This window comes from Physcomitrium patens, chromosome 21, assembly GCF_059467195.1.
Source record: "Physcomitrium patens ecotype Gransden chromosome 21, ASM5946719v1, whole genome shotgun sequence".
Classification (NCBI taxonomy): domain Eukaryota; kingdom Viridiplantae; phylum Streptophyta; class Bryopsida; order Funariales; family Funariaceae; genus Physcomitrium; species Physcomitrium patens.
In genome coordinates, this window is record NC_143430.1 from 13,968,750 (window position 1) to 13,983,509 (window position 14,760).

General features: G+C 39.6%; 1 protein-coding gene across 1 annotated transcript; it reads right to left on the bottom strand.

The window, feature by feature from the left end:
- Nucleotides 1-2,604: 2,604 nt before the first annotated feature.
- Nucleotides 2,605-12,224, bottom strand: LOC112274411 (myosin-1). Its single transcript, XM_024503884.3, has 23 exons — nucleotides 11,080-12,224; nucleotides 10,770-10,877; nucleotides 10,474-10,617; nucleotides 10,085-10,241; nucleotides 9,898-9,925; nucleotides 9,497-9,662; nucleotides 9,221-9,284; nucleotides 9,005-9,018; nucleotides 8,642-8,726; nucleotides 8,400-8,503; nucleotides 8,047-8,185; nucleotides 7,777-7,895; nucleotides 7,181-7,333; nucleotides 6,783-6,872; nucleotides 6,527-6,604; nucleotides 6,145-6,303; nucleotides 5,736-5,939; nucleotides 5,339-5,544; nucleotides 5,026-5,164; nucleotides 4,679-4,808; nucleotides 4,319-4,465; nucleotides 3,976-4,175; nucleotides 2,605-3,855 (listed from the first exon to the last, which is right to left on the bottom strand). Exons 1-23 carry the CDS (start codon nucleotides 11,731-11,733, stop codon nucleotides 3,037-3,039), a joined length of 4,107 nt encoding a protein of 1,368 aa, XP_024359652.1. The 5' UTR covers nucleotides 11,734-12,224; the 3' UTR covers nucleotides 2,605-3,036.
- Between the last annotated feature and the right edge of the window lie 2,536 nt (nucleotides 12,225-14,760).

Genomic DNA, 14,760 nt, shown 5'->3' on the forward strand with positions numbered 1-14,760 from the left:
ATTGACAATAATATTGCTAAACAATTGAGGTGTTAAGATGTACTTATGTAATCTGGTAACAAGAACTTAAGAAGATAATTAATATATTTATTTATACATATAAAAAATAGTTGATTTTAATGTCTAAAAAGTACATAAATTTAATTTTACTTATTTTGATATATTTATATATATATATATATATATATTTATCATTTGATATAATGTAAATAGTCAACTAAAAACTTTATTATGCATATACAAGTAATATAAATCTCTCTCTTGATATATATATGTATATATATATATATATATATATATATATATATAATCTAGCATTTTTTTAATACTTAATAAAAAAGATAAAAGAAACTAAAATATGAAAAAATAAAAAAATAAATGATGATATATATAAATTTATATTCAAAGTAAGTTATTGTTTTTTTTAAACAATTGGACATTATATTCTATCTTTTAAATTTATTTTGTACATTTGTTTTAGCTGATGTTTAAATTGCTATGTTTTACTAATTATTCTAATGAAGTAATCATATCAAATTTTGGAAAGACTTGCATGTTTGAAAATTAACAGTGTCTAAGAGATGAATTAGCAAGGCTAAAAATAACAATAGTTTAACTTTTGAATAAATTACTTATATAATGCTACATCTCCAATTGATGTTGCTTCATCCCACATGACCTCCTTGTAAACAAATAGGTAATAATATGCCTTTTTTATTGGGCATTTTTTTTGTTCTTTGCATTAAAAAAGAGTGGTGGTTGACAGGGAGAGAAAGAATATTTTATGAAAAAACAAATAGTAAGTTGTTTTTTTAATAAAAAAACAAATAAAATCTTTGCAAATATTATTTAAATCATTATTATTATTTTGTCTTCGGGTACCAAAACACAAAACTTTTTTATTCTATTTTTGGGTTAATATTGGGATAAAATATAGGATTGTCAATTGCACCATAACTATAGAAGCATGCTTTTTAGTCAATTTAAGTTCTATGGAAGCCACATGGGTTGTAACAATATCAAATTGGGGGTGTAGCATTAACACTTCTCAAATTATAATAAGCCTTAATAACCAAACTTCCACAACAAGGTTTCTAAATACTTATATAAATTGCAAAAATAATCTAAAAGGAATAGAAGGCTCTAAAAATTGTATAATAACCTATATCTATAAAATTCAATCTTAGAATTAAATTTTTTTAATCAAAACCTGCATATGTTCTTCAAAAAAATAGTTTACTTAAAACATGTTCAATCATATAGTTTTACATTTTTTAAAATTGTTTTATTTATTTATTTATTCATTCCAGTTTTTGTTGTAGATAATACAAAAATATTTTTTATTTTGAGTTTTTCTAAATCAAACTTTGTGATTGTTTCTTGCTATTAATTTAATTAGTATATAAAAAGTGATTTTCTCAAGAATTGCTTTTGCTAGAGTTTTTAGCAATAAAATATTCAATATCTATTAGAGATTAAAAATTATTATAAAATGGATTTTTATTATTGAATGTACTAAAATAAATTATAAAAATAAAATAATGTATTTTATTTATCTATCTAAAATTAATTTTTTATTACAAAAAATAATCTATTTAAAAATTATGACGTTAGTGAAAAAATTATGCATATGTATTTTCATAAATTAAGAAAAATATATATTATTAAAAAAAGTAGATAAAAAAATCATTACATAGCACAGAGTTCGAAAGAGCATAATCATATTTTATTTTTTTAGTTTCTAACACTTTACTATCTCTTGCACAAGCATATTTTTAAATTTAAAAATTAAAAATATAAAAATCAATAGATGTGTTGATTATACTCTAATAATCTACAAAACCTTCCCAACAAAGAAGACAATTAAAAGTAGTAAGGACTTGAAAATTTACTCTATAACAAAGTATGAGAAAAAAATGATGGATTTAAAAAATAAAAATATAAAATGTAATAAAAATTCAATTAAAAAAAATATGTTGCTCAAGTTGTTAATATATCATCTCACAAGAGTATTGCTTAAGGGGGTCTTTATACCTAGATACTGTTTTTGAAAGGCCATGGTTTAAAAGCTTTATTATGGTCCAATGCTTCGTGAAGAAAGCTCTTTTTTACATGCCTAACCTTTTTGATATAGTTTAAAGTAAAAAGATGCCATTAAGCCAACCAACCTGTTCTTCTGTTACTAGTCTACATATGCCAACATCAATATTGATTCTAACAATTATGTAAAGCATGAAATATGACGTCTTAATTTTTGTATCTTTTTATGTGACAATTTTATGACATGTGTTCTAACCTTTTAAAAAATATACCTTTAGAGTTGGGTCCTTCAGAATTTTATTGATACTAAAATCATTCCCAGACCTAAAACGGTAAGTGACCATCAGCATTAGTAACTCACAAACTCCTTAAACCATGAATCGATACATAACCGACAACCAAGTTAAACCTAAATTTACGCAACTATTTGATTCCAACCGATTTGTGTGGACAGAGTGGGTCAAACTTCTCTGAACACTACAACACTCTTCAAAAGGCCTGTGAAGGTATTGGAAAAAATCAACAGACGTCAGCGATATCTTTGTCATCGACACAACAGCGGAGTAAAATGGGCAAATGTAGACGCCTTACAGTCCAAGTAAGGCTTAAATATATACAATGTCACGACCTCGAATGAAATCGAGTCTCAAATATATCTCTCAGCAGCCACTAAAATTGTTGTCTGCACGCTAATATCTGTGGAGCAATCACTCCGTACCCACATATTGCTAATGCTACGCCTGTGATAACTGGAGGGTACGTCAATCCTAAGACTGTGATGTCCATGCTGCAACGACTCATGGAGAAAGCACTTATCTTTCACCGCTTGCTCCGATGATAGTGGTCCTGATCAGTAGTCAGGAGTGGAATCCCAGACCCCCACATCGCTAAGGTTTGTATTCACAACAATTAGGAGCTTGAGGGGCGAAAGTAACTGGCGTATGCTTCAGATATCATAAACAATGGGTCCTCTTGGGGATAGATTCCTGGAGGAATCTAACCTTGGAGCGCTCTTGAGGAGGTGGTTTTCTTTCCCCACCACTTCTTGCGCGTCCGATCTCCCTCTTTTTCCAGCGAGTCTAAAGCACACAGCATCCTATCTCCGTCTTTTTCAGCCGAGTCTAAAGAACAGAGCTTGTTCAGCACAAGCCTGGTCTCTCGCAATCTGGCTTTGAAGTCTCTCCTCCATGTGTCAAACCTCACCTTCAGCTTCCTCAACTCTTCTTCAGGGTTCAAGTTAGCCTCAGTCAAGCCAGATTTAACTTCGATGAGAAAATCAACATCATCGTTGAATACCTGCGTTCGGTGGTCGTACTCTCTCGTCAGGTGGCTGACGACAGACCGTGCAGCTTCGACGTCACCACGTGACGCGCCATTTCCAGAGCCAGTTACCAAATATTTGTTGGTGAAGTCATCCGGGCTCTTCATGCCGTTCGTTGCGACATCGTCCCAATCGAACTCTTCGTCATCGGAGGGCAGCAGTTGCCGCTTAGTACTATGCCGGTGCTTCCCGGCTGAGATGCGACCATTGTCGTGCTTGCCAGGAGTTTGCGGCAGAAATTCATCTGTTGCTAAGCTCTTCTTGGCAGCTGCTAAGCTAAGTTGCAATGAAGACATCTGCTTTTGCCACATGTCCTCCATGGACGACATCTTGGCTTCATACTCCATCCACCGTGCCTCGTAGTGCAGAAGCCTCTGTCGCAGCATTGCATTGTCTTCCTCTTTCTCCCTCAGTGCCTTCTCCGCCATGACTGCCCGTCGCTGCAACTCAAGAAGGTATGACGGTGCAACCTTGATAGTGGCCTCTTTTAATTCCTGCAAGGCACGCCAATAACTCGGTAAATCCTACATAAAAGTGAGGCCTCAATTGTTAAGCCATCAGTCCATGAGCTAAGTTACGTTAAGATAATGAATGGCACCACAAGTATAACTTACCTTAGCAGATTCTGCACGTGTTGAACTAGCCACCTCCTTTATACATTCGCGACCATCATCAACAGCATCTTCCTTTACATTTGCCTCAGTCTCGGCAACTCTAGCTTCTTCACTTAGTTTAGATTCCATAGCTCGCTTCGCCTCATTGGCCTCCTTTTTCCGAGCAAGCGACTGCTTTCTAGACAGCCACATGCGAACGACTGCCATACGACACTTATCCAGTTAGTGTCGAACACTCCCCATTAGGATACATAACATAGAAACTTGAATATCAGTAAAAGAAGGAATTGCTTCGAGGAATTCAAGTCAGGCCCAAGGTTTATGTCCCGGAAAGAATTGGCACCTGATTGAAGGATTACAATGTTTTCCTTCACTGAGCGATATCTACGACAAGCAACCTGCCTTCTTGCATACTTTTGAATCGTTACAGCCGCACGATGCCTCTCTCGCAACAACTCAAATCGCCTCCTTGCGATGGCTCCTCTGACCACTGAAGCATCCGAAAAAGAGTGAATCCAGTCAGCACAAAATACACAATCTAATTAAGTCAACCAAAGACTATTCGTGGTGTAAAAGATGTACAGAGTTGGATGGTTGCACCAGAAATGGATAGATGGCACAAAAACGTAGTGCAGTAACAGACTTCTCCAAACGACCTAGGAGATCGAATGCAAAAAGCAAGTCAACACTGGAAGAAACTCACAGGATTGTAAGAAAATTGTGGTTGCTCGTCGATGTTTGTAATTGCATCGGACTTTATAGCCTTTATATAAAGCTTGAACTCGTGTAATACCCTGAAGGGTTCTCAGTCGAACGTCCTCCAAATGTCCTATCTGATTGTGTAAGAGGAAAAAGCCATGTTAATACCAATGATGCTTAAATGGACTCTAGGAGAGATGGAACTACAGAAAGGACATTTGCATGACAGATCCAAATCATTTAAAGGAATTATTCTGTGAGTCTTGATATGTGTACCCATTCAGGGAAGAATTACAATAACTTAACAGGAGAAGAACTAGAAGGTTGAGATACAAATGGAGGACATCTCACCTGTCCAGCCCGAAAGAACAACTTCGTGATGCCTACTTGATACATATCTGGAGCAATGCCAAATTGATGAAGAATAGAGACACATATGCTTAGCATGTCCTCTTGATTAGACAGATTCCTTGGAAGCAGGAAGCCATACCTGCGCATACATTGTTTGACCTTATGGACATTGCACGGCAGAAAAGTTCCAGGAAATTATTCTTTGCAAAAATATCATTCAAACATACATGTCATGGTGTGTACTATGTAGATCATTGTTTAAAAGCTTAAACTCATCCAAGTATACGCATCCAAGTACTTATCGTTACTTCACCTCTTTGCAAACTCATGATGTGAATGGCGAGTCGGGTAGCCAGAACGTGAAATGCGAACCACCTCCAGGACGCCACAACACCGGAGCTGATGTAATACTAGATCCTGCTCGAAGATATTAGGAAGCTGCGAGGTATTGGGTTTGATGCACCTGATAAAGTGAGGTTCAGTGCTCTCTAGTCTTTGCATCAGCTTGTTCAATTGGCCCTTATAAACCATGCAAGAATTGAAGTTAGTTGTGCGTGATGGATCCGATTATCTGACTACGGCTTATACAGCTCCGATATCAAATGAAAGTCTCATTCTCAGCAGCGGGTTGTCGTGAAATGGTTAACAAGAATATTTCATATGCAAGGCTGAAAGTTTAGCAGAAAAATTCATGGAAAATAGATACGCACCTTAAACTTCGCAGCCACACTCTGCTTTTGAGATTCCATGCCATTGGCCCTTCGATTGGGGCTCAGCAACTTCTGAGCACCATCTTCAATAGAGGCACCAAACAGTTTTGGCAATGCACAGTCACAAGATGCTAGCAGCTGCAACAAATCTGCGTGTAGCAGGTCCCTGTTCTTCTCAAGAAACGCAGATGTTTCATAGACAACCTGCAAAAATCACTTCGATGTTAGAATCAACTTCGAATTACCAACACATTACGCCCAAAACCAAATAGCATGGCGGACGCAACCCAGATGTCGGTGAACACTAAATCTGGAAGTTATCATGATATTGTCAGAAATGAAACGTGTACTCTCATCCCTGAAGAGGAATTCTTATAACCTCGAAGCAGAGTTAATACTAGATGAATACCTCTCCAGCATAGTGACAGATTCGGAATGCCTTATCTCGCTCGCCTTTAAAGCAGTCGTTTCCTTTCAGATGCTCTTTCAGCTTATTTGCAAGAGTCGCATCTGAAGCTCGCGGGAACATGCACTCCTCATCGAGTAAAGAAATCAATCCTAATGGTCTCTACACCACACATATATCAAATATTTTGGTTATATGACTGCATTCAATCTGACGTAGTCTTCCACACATTCTGATATTCTAGTAATAAAATGAACTCGTTTACTAAAATTAGTTAATGGTTAAGGATTCGAAATAAACCAATATGTACAGTTAGCAGCATGACGCAAGAGTTTTTCATTTATTAGTTCAAGAACTCGAATAACGTCATGCGAAGCATACATACCTTCTCAATAAGATCAAGACATTCTTGATTGTCTTCAAAATCCACCCTCGTCCAATCAATATTTTCAGACGTATACTCCTGAAAAATTCACGCAAAAAGCCGACCTCTGTTAATCGTTCGGCGTAGCATTTCGTGACTGAGTCCGGAATGGGAGAAGTACACAGATGCTGTGACAGTGGGAAGATAAGAGAATTACAAAATCAGTACGTGCGAACAGGGAAAGATAACATGGCCGTAACAATCATCCTCGTATTACCTCTTGCTCAAGCTTGAACAGATGACGATTGAAATGTTGTTGCAACCTTTCATTCGCATAATTTATACATAATTGCTCAAAACTGTTTTTCTGCAAGAACCATAGTAAAGCTTGAGACAAAAAAAATTCTACGAAAAGTGGATTTCGACAGTGGACATTGTAAAAGACCTGGTCAGGTCCTGATACCCCTTTCTTAATGAACTCTGCAAATCAATCCTGCCCACCAAATGCTCGAGAAGAGAGATAGGCCGAACCAGGAGTTTAGGTGCGTTAAAGATGCGTTATGTTGTATTCATGCATGAGAAACGCTTGCACCAACACAAGGAGACGATATGGAACAACATGAAAGTGTTTATGAACTGCTCATGATTTCAAACCAAAGTAAACGCAGGTTTTACCTTAAAAGATTCAAATCCATAAATGTCCAGGATGCTTATTGACCTTCCTGTCGGCTTCTTGCCAACTTCTAAAGACTTGTTGATACGTCCCACCAACCAGTCGAACAGGCTAGCATAGATAGCTTTAGCAAGGGCATCTCTGGAATCATTTGCCTGCAACCAGAGGTCGATTAGAGAAAGAAACGGTCTATTTACGTATTCTGATCTCAACCGTTGTATTAGAGTGATATAACTTCAGTACATAATTAAATTAACTTCAGGCACATAGCATGTTCAACAGAAAGCAAGTATCCCATTGCAAGCTCGGGCACGAGAGAGCCGGCCACGGAAAAGACTTCTTCGGGATCTCTCTCCCTGGTCGGAAAAAAAAATAAAAAATAAAAAATAAAAAACAAAGGAAAAGAAGGAAACCGGAGAGGCACCGCAGCCACGTCCGACACGTCGCTACAGACTTTGAAACCCGTGCCAAGTCGTAAAAGAATTAAACGCGCGTGCAAGTCCAACACATTGACTTCTGTTACTGCGGTCACTGAAAACGAACAGCGCCAAGTATACTTCACTCCTTGAGGAAAGGAGTCTAGAGGTGTGAAGGATACCTGCGCAAATGTCAATCTCTGTACAATTTCTTCGCCTCCAACGCGGATCCTTCGAGTAGAAAGTGCTGCAACCAGCGCATTGGACTTGCAGTGAAGCAGTCCAGCCGCCACATTCACAGCTGCACACATAGAGGAAATGATAAATTGATTAAAATGAGATCAAAAGGAGAGTACAGACTTCGTCGTTGCACTGCTGAGATAGATCTCACGTTTGTAAAGAAAAATTAGGACATGTTTGAGAAGAAATCTACACAACAAAGTTCTTGTTACCTTCACTTTCATCCACAACGACATAAGAATCATTCTCAACAACGTGAAACGTGATGTTCCCGATCCAAAGGACTGCAGCAAGCATCTTAAAAGCTTGCTCCTGGTCTTCCACGCTGATTTGCACCACATCCATAGCACTCTGCAAGACAATGTCCCCTTCTTAGAGAGGAATACTGAGCCACCGAAAAAGAGAAGATGTAATACAATGAAGTATGGAAACGACTGAATGGATTGTCCATGTCAAGCACGACTTGAAGGGTTCAGAGAGCCTCTAGAGGAATCAATCAACGTTATTGATTAGAAGCATCTGTCCTTTCAGCTAATCCTCAAAAGCGATGAACATAGGGACTTACCTTCATATGTTGGAAATTTTTTGCATCGTCAACGTTATCAATGTACAAACACCTGCTTTGATTCAAATACTTGTACTCTTTCGCAGATTTTAAATGCAACCGCTCTACACCAGCGAAGACACAGCGAGCAGTCAGAGATGCACAAAAGAACAACAATGAGAAGAGATTTATACGCATTCCGATAGACAAGCGAAAGGAAATGGTTAAACTAGAGGAGGTTTAGAAGAGACAGTTTCTACAACCTCTCAAAGCTGTGTCGGCTCCAGCGCAAAGTTGATAAAAAATATGGTAAGATCTTTCGCCTTCAGCCTGCTGTACAACTCGAGACTGAAATCGCCACACCGAAACAGAAACAAAAGGAAAAAGCGTAAGATGATACTGACACGTTGCTTGCTTTAAAAGAAATTCACCCCATTTTCCGGATCAACCACTAGTACATTCATAACCGATCATACGAGTCAGCTCTCGAGAAAAGACCTTTTGTGCCACAATTTGAATATCATGTACCCGATCAAGAGTAAATTATTGCTCTATTATGCGTGTTGGGGTGAGCGCAGCAGGATTTGTAAACTATACACAAATAGCTCAAACACAAGATGGCCTACCTTTTCTAATAAATCTTCTCGCAAACAGGTGTAAGCGTTGAGTGAGAATCACAAAACAAAAAACAAAGTTAAGATGATGTGATGTTGAGCTCATCAAAGTACAAGAAAAACAGAATAAAGAGAAACATCAAAGGTATATCAAAAAATTACTCTACAGCTACTAAAACTTCTCATAGCTAGCCATGTGCAGAATAAGTGAGTTTTGATTAGGCTTACAAGTTTGAATCTTTGCCCCACATATTTTACCGGCTCTATCAAAATGAATATCAATCAGCTTTCCCTGTGGACACGGAAAACGGATTGATCGATAGTAAGACTCTGTACTTCCAAAACAAGAGATCCTGTCGGATTTTGTCGCTTTCCTAGGATTTAACAGGGAAGTGTTGTTTCAGCATCCAAAATCGACCACTATCTAGATGCTTAACCTGAATGTATATTTGAGATTCCCTGTAAATCCTTATCAACACTAACAAACGCAGTCGATCTACTTACAAAGCGACTGGAGTTGTCATTTCTTAAGGTCTTGGCATTCCCGAACGCTTCCAAAATCGGGTTAGTTTGCAAAATTTCGTCTTCTAATCCACCACCGCCACCAAGTGCAGCTAGATACTGCATGGTAATTTTCGCTGTTTCCGTCTTCCCCGCACCGCTCTCACCGCTGTAAAAGGATCAGAAACAGCTCCACATTAAACGCATAAAAATTCAATAAAAGCAGAAGTGAAAAGAGGAAAGAAAGAATGGAAGAAAACAAGAAAAAAACGAAAATAAAGTTCTGAATTAAGGTAACACAGTACGTACGAATACAATTTAACGATGGTAGATACGTTGGCAAAGATGTCAAACTGGTGGCTAGACAAAGATGTTTCAGAATTGAGAAACTCATGAAAACATACCTGATGATGACAGACTGATTAATACCATCTGCAAATGCACCAGCACAGAGGATAAATCACACAAACCTTTCACTCTTCATCGAGATAGACGATACGAAGATGTACATCGCATCAATATTACAATTGATCAGAGAACTGAAAAATAAAGGTAATGATCCACCACTGCAGGACAACCAAGGATATGTACCTCGAATCATGGCTTTGAATGCAGTGTCCGCTGTCATATACACATGAGGGTAAGTGCTTTCGGAGGTTCTATTTCTGTAGGCAAGGATGTTGTTTGGACCATAGATGGAAATTTCCTTGAACGGATTAACAGCAATCAAGACGGGACCGGCCTTAGTCTGCATAGCAATATTCCATGTCGATGATGAGAAAAAGTTCGAAACTCTTCACTGAAATGACATAGAAGCAAACCAGGGACAGTTTTGTAGGAGAATGTGCATTGAAAAGCATAACCTTCGTGTTCAGTTTCAGGCATCACAGCCAGCCACGGCCACAGCGCTGCTACATAGAGTGCGCAGTGAAAAAAATTGATGAGAAAGCAAAGGATATCAGGACCCAGCTTGCACTTACATAAATCTTATCTTGCTCATACCGAAAGTCTAAATTATGCAGAACTGAAGGCTCATTCAAGTAGCTGAGTTTGATGAGGTCATAAACTCCTTCTAATATGTCAGGGTTTGCTGGTTGAAGTCTGGTGACATTCACTCTGATAACCTGCGTCAATACGCAATGAACAACCATATTATCTACAAGTAGCCTAGCGTTCCTTATTGTTACAATAGTTCAAACACTAAAATCATGTATCCAGTTCAGTAATGCATTGACCTGAAAATTGGAAAAGAACAAAGTAACGTTCAGAATCCCACCTTGTGATCAGCAGTGCGCACCATAGCCTCTGTATCCTTATCCTCAGCAGAAACTACCGTTCCAGCAATCCAATTGTACTCAGAAGTTAAGCACCATACTCGCAAATTCTGCACTCCCAGATATCAGCATGGCGTTAGAATAAGCGTGTAGCGACAATTGCTGGTGGATCTCAACCCTCATTTAAGCTGTGAGTAGGATCCAGTTCCCAAAGACAAAGTAAAAAGTCTACATTACAAGTGGCCCATCTCCCAGCCAACACAGACTTGAAACATGGCAATACAAACTTGTGGAACTATGGCAGAGATATACCTTCTTCAGGCGCAGTGTACCGTCATCCTTCCACTTCTTGCCAGACGATGGAGTTGTTACAGGCAGAGCTGTATTTTCCAGGACAGGAGTCTGAGGCAGAGGTGTTTCAGGTGTGGAGGATTCTTGTGCAGTTAGAAAACTGAAACTTGATTCCTGTGCGCCACAGGCGTCGAGTCTTTGATCAAAGCTCAGTGTTCCACTACTGCGCACTTGGTCTGCCGGCGTGAAAACATCTGGTATGATGGAAGGGGAGGAGGCGAGCTGAGGACTGGCGAAGCTCTCATTGAGAGCAGTGCCCACTCTTTCAGCAAGAGGTGTGTGAACGTTCGTACATGTCACGGACTTCGAAGCTAGCGCTGCGGGATCAGCTGGTGCCACCAGATTTACAATGGGTGATCCCACGGCGATGTTTTCTTTGAACGCTTCAGACTCATTGCTCGAAAGCACAATGCTATCTAAACACGCGCCCAGCGCTTTCTTAGCTCCCATGGATGATGGCAAGCGTGCCCTGGATGATGGTCTTAAAGGCAAGGGAGGCAAGTCCGCATAAGTCTCATCACTTGTGATTTCACTTTCCTCAATGTCACCGGTCTTCATGAAATCCAGCATCTTCTCTAATGTACTACGCCCCTCAATGCCATTCGTAGAATACATAGTGACTTCACAGGAACACGAATCTTCACCAGTCCCTGCAAATTTCACCTCCTCGGGGAGACTGCCACCATTCCTGCAACGCACAGTAAGCACAACAAATATCTCTCTCGCCCTCTCTCATCAGCGCGGAACGACATCCAATTTTCCTCTCTCTCTCTCTCTCTCTCTCTCTCTCTCTCTCACTAACAACGACCATGAATTTTTCTGCCAACAACACTCGGTTTCTCTCTCCGCTAATCACGCACTCCTTATCAACACCACCGCAAGCATGCCCTTGAACCTTCAAAATTCCACCTCCGTGAATTATCTCCCCACACCAACATCCACACATTCCGCAACAGCGAGCTCGCGCTAAACGCAACTCCAAACCACATTATCACACCCCCGGCACCGCACGAAACACTGCATAAACCCAACTCGTGATTCGAAGAAACTCAGCACCAGACCCAAAAGCAGCCCTGATAGATGGCCAGATGAGGCTCTGATTCGCAGCTGACATAAGACAAAGGCGCAACGGCCGGTAAAGCTTCTTCGTCCTCGCACGAGTACACCCCCCCCCCCCCAAATGTCTTTTGCTTGCTTGCTTTCCTCGTCGGCTCTCTCTGGGCTCATTGCGCACGAACACGGGCGTGTGGATGAATGTGGTTCATGGATGTATCGTCAATGGATGAATACATGAAACATCCAGTTCACAACGTTCACTTCGGATGGATTAGAAACGTGCGGGTACGTCGTCGTGGATGAACGAGAATGCGGATCGGGTTGGATGAGGGAGCACCACCCGAGGAGGCGGTAAGATTTTGAATATGAAAATGGGGGAAAGTATATATATATATATATATATAGAGAGAGAGAGAGAGAGAGAGAGAGAGATGTTTCTTATTTCTTAAAGAGGCAAATTGGGAGGCTCATTGGGCGTGGGTTGAACAAATATTAGATGAATGAAACTTTAATGGAGATGAGACGCGAAAATATGTGGTCATCCACTTGACTCCGTTTTTGAAAGCCCTTCACATTCCTAAAGAAAACACTTTACTGATTATTCTCAAGTGACACACTCGAATGCTATTATTTTGATGCCACTTTCACTCGTTCTATTTTTGTTCGTTGTTCAAGTTGGTGTTTTTCTTTTACAATTCCTAATTTTAAGAAAAAATTCAAACAGTTCGAGATATAGAGTCCAATCTATCCTTGTGTCTATCCATCTTTGTTTCTAAATGTGTGTGAGCGTTTGGATTCGATTATAGATATATATATATATATATATATATATGTATGTATGTATGTATGTATGTGTAAAGAAGAGTCAAACGTCTGTGTTTAATAGTGAGTACTTTAATAGTTTAACTGGGTCATTAACAATTGTCACTTGTGTGATATCAAAATAACATTGGAATACGAAATGAATATGAAAAAAATAAAAAAATAAAAAACATGGATTTTATTCAATCATTTATTTTAAAGATAGTATTTTTATGTATACACCAATCAATAAGTAGAGAATGTCGGTTTTGGATTGCAATTTTATGTTTTCAAGTTTAAAATAGTGTAAACTTGTACACAATCATTTCAGTTTCGTTATTTATGTTATTTATTACTTGTATACCATGGCCATCAACAATTAGTTACCAATCTAGGGTTTCATAAACTTCAATATGAAACACCAGACATTGTTTTTTTTTCTATTAGTTTCTAAAGGAAGGAGGTACATTCCATAACAATGGAGGCACATCCGTCATTGTCCACTTCTTTAGACATCGCAACAAACTTGCGTCGTAATGTCTAGTGTTCATAGTTTATCAATAGTATGGCACTATTAGTATCATTCTTGTAGTGAGCATGAAACACATTTGTAATAGGGCTGCTGAAGAGATATGACTACACGGAGCCTTGTCGCCAAGCCTGTTCAAGTAGCAAGCTCCTGGAGCATGACCCTATTCAATGCCGTCCCTTCATCTCATCAGTTACGCCTCAGTGTCGGAGATACTCACAGGTTCTCCCCCTCATGCTTTAAAATCGCAGCAACAGCGACACCGAACTAGAATTGATTAAACCGGGGTCTCTGCTGCTTCTCTCTCCTGTCAAGTTTCAGTTTGCTTTCAATTGTGGGTTCAGTAAAAATGACGCGTCGTTTTCGTTAATTGCTTCTTCGTTTGCAGGACAATCCGTGAGCAAGTGCAGTTGGTGCTTGAGTCGGTTGTTTGATAGTAACACTGGGCCCTAGGTGTGTGATTTGGTGGAATTAGGTGCTTGTCCAGGGACATACTCGCAAGCCGCGAAACCTGCAATCATTAGCGTTAACCAGGGTTCGAAAGACGATGCAATACCTCGAAGTGGGCACTTGGCAAAGGGATGTTGTGTCGAAGAATTCGCACGTTTCCAGACCTCGCCCATTATGTCTTCTATGTATAGTAGTATTGACTCACTACATCTGTGTCGCGGGTCCCGCTGAATTCGCCAGTGCACCCGAAATTGGTGACAGTGGAGACCTTTTTCTGGTTTGGGTTGGGTGGGTCCAGAAGACGTGGACCAAATTTATTGCACCGTTGGGGGAAAGAAGACCACGCGGTTGATGGCATCCTCAGGACGTCCTCTCCTCATTGGTGCAATTTAAATGAATGGCTTTCGTATCAGTCGAAACGGTCTTCCGAGCATCCAGCACGGGGTTTGTTCCTCCCCGCCCTCGCCCAAGTTCAAATTTCTTCATCTCTCACCTAATTCGCAGGTGGAGCACTTTCGGTTGGAGTTTCTTGTGCTCACGCCACACATGACACTCGGATAGTTCCCCTGTCCGCTGTGAGATCAACATCAACGACGCAGATGCTTGTTAGAGTGCAATCCACGCGGCATTCGTCTTCTGCTTCTCAACCTCTGATTTTTATGGGGGCAAATTGTTCTAGTTGTGTTGAACTCGTTACAGAGTGTGGGTGAACATTCATTTTTTAAGGATTGTGGAGGTAATTTGTGGAGCAGACTTGGTAACATGCAATCCAAGCTCGACATGCTGAATTTTGTTTCGCGTCAACG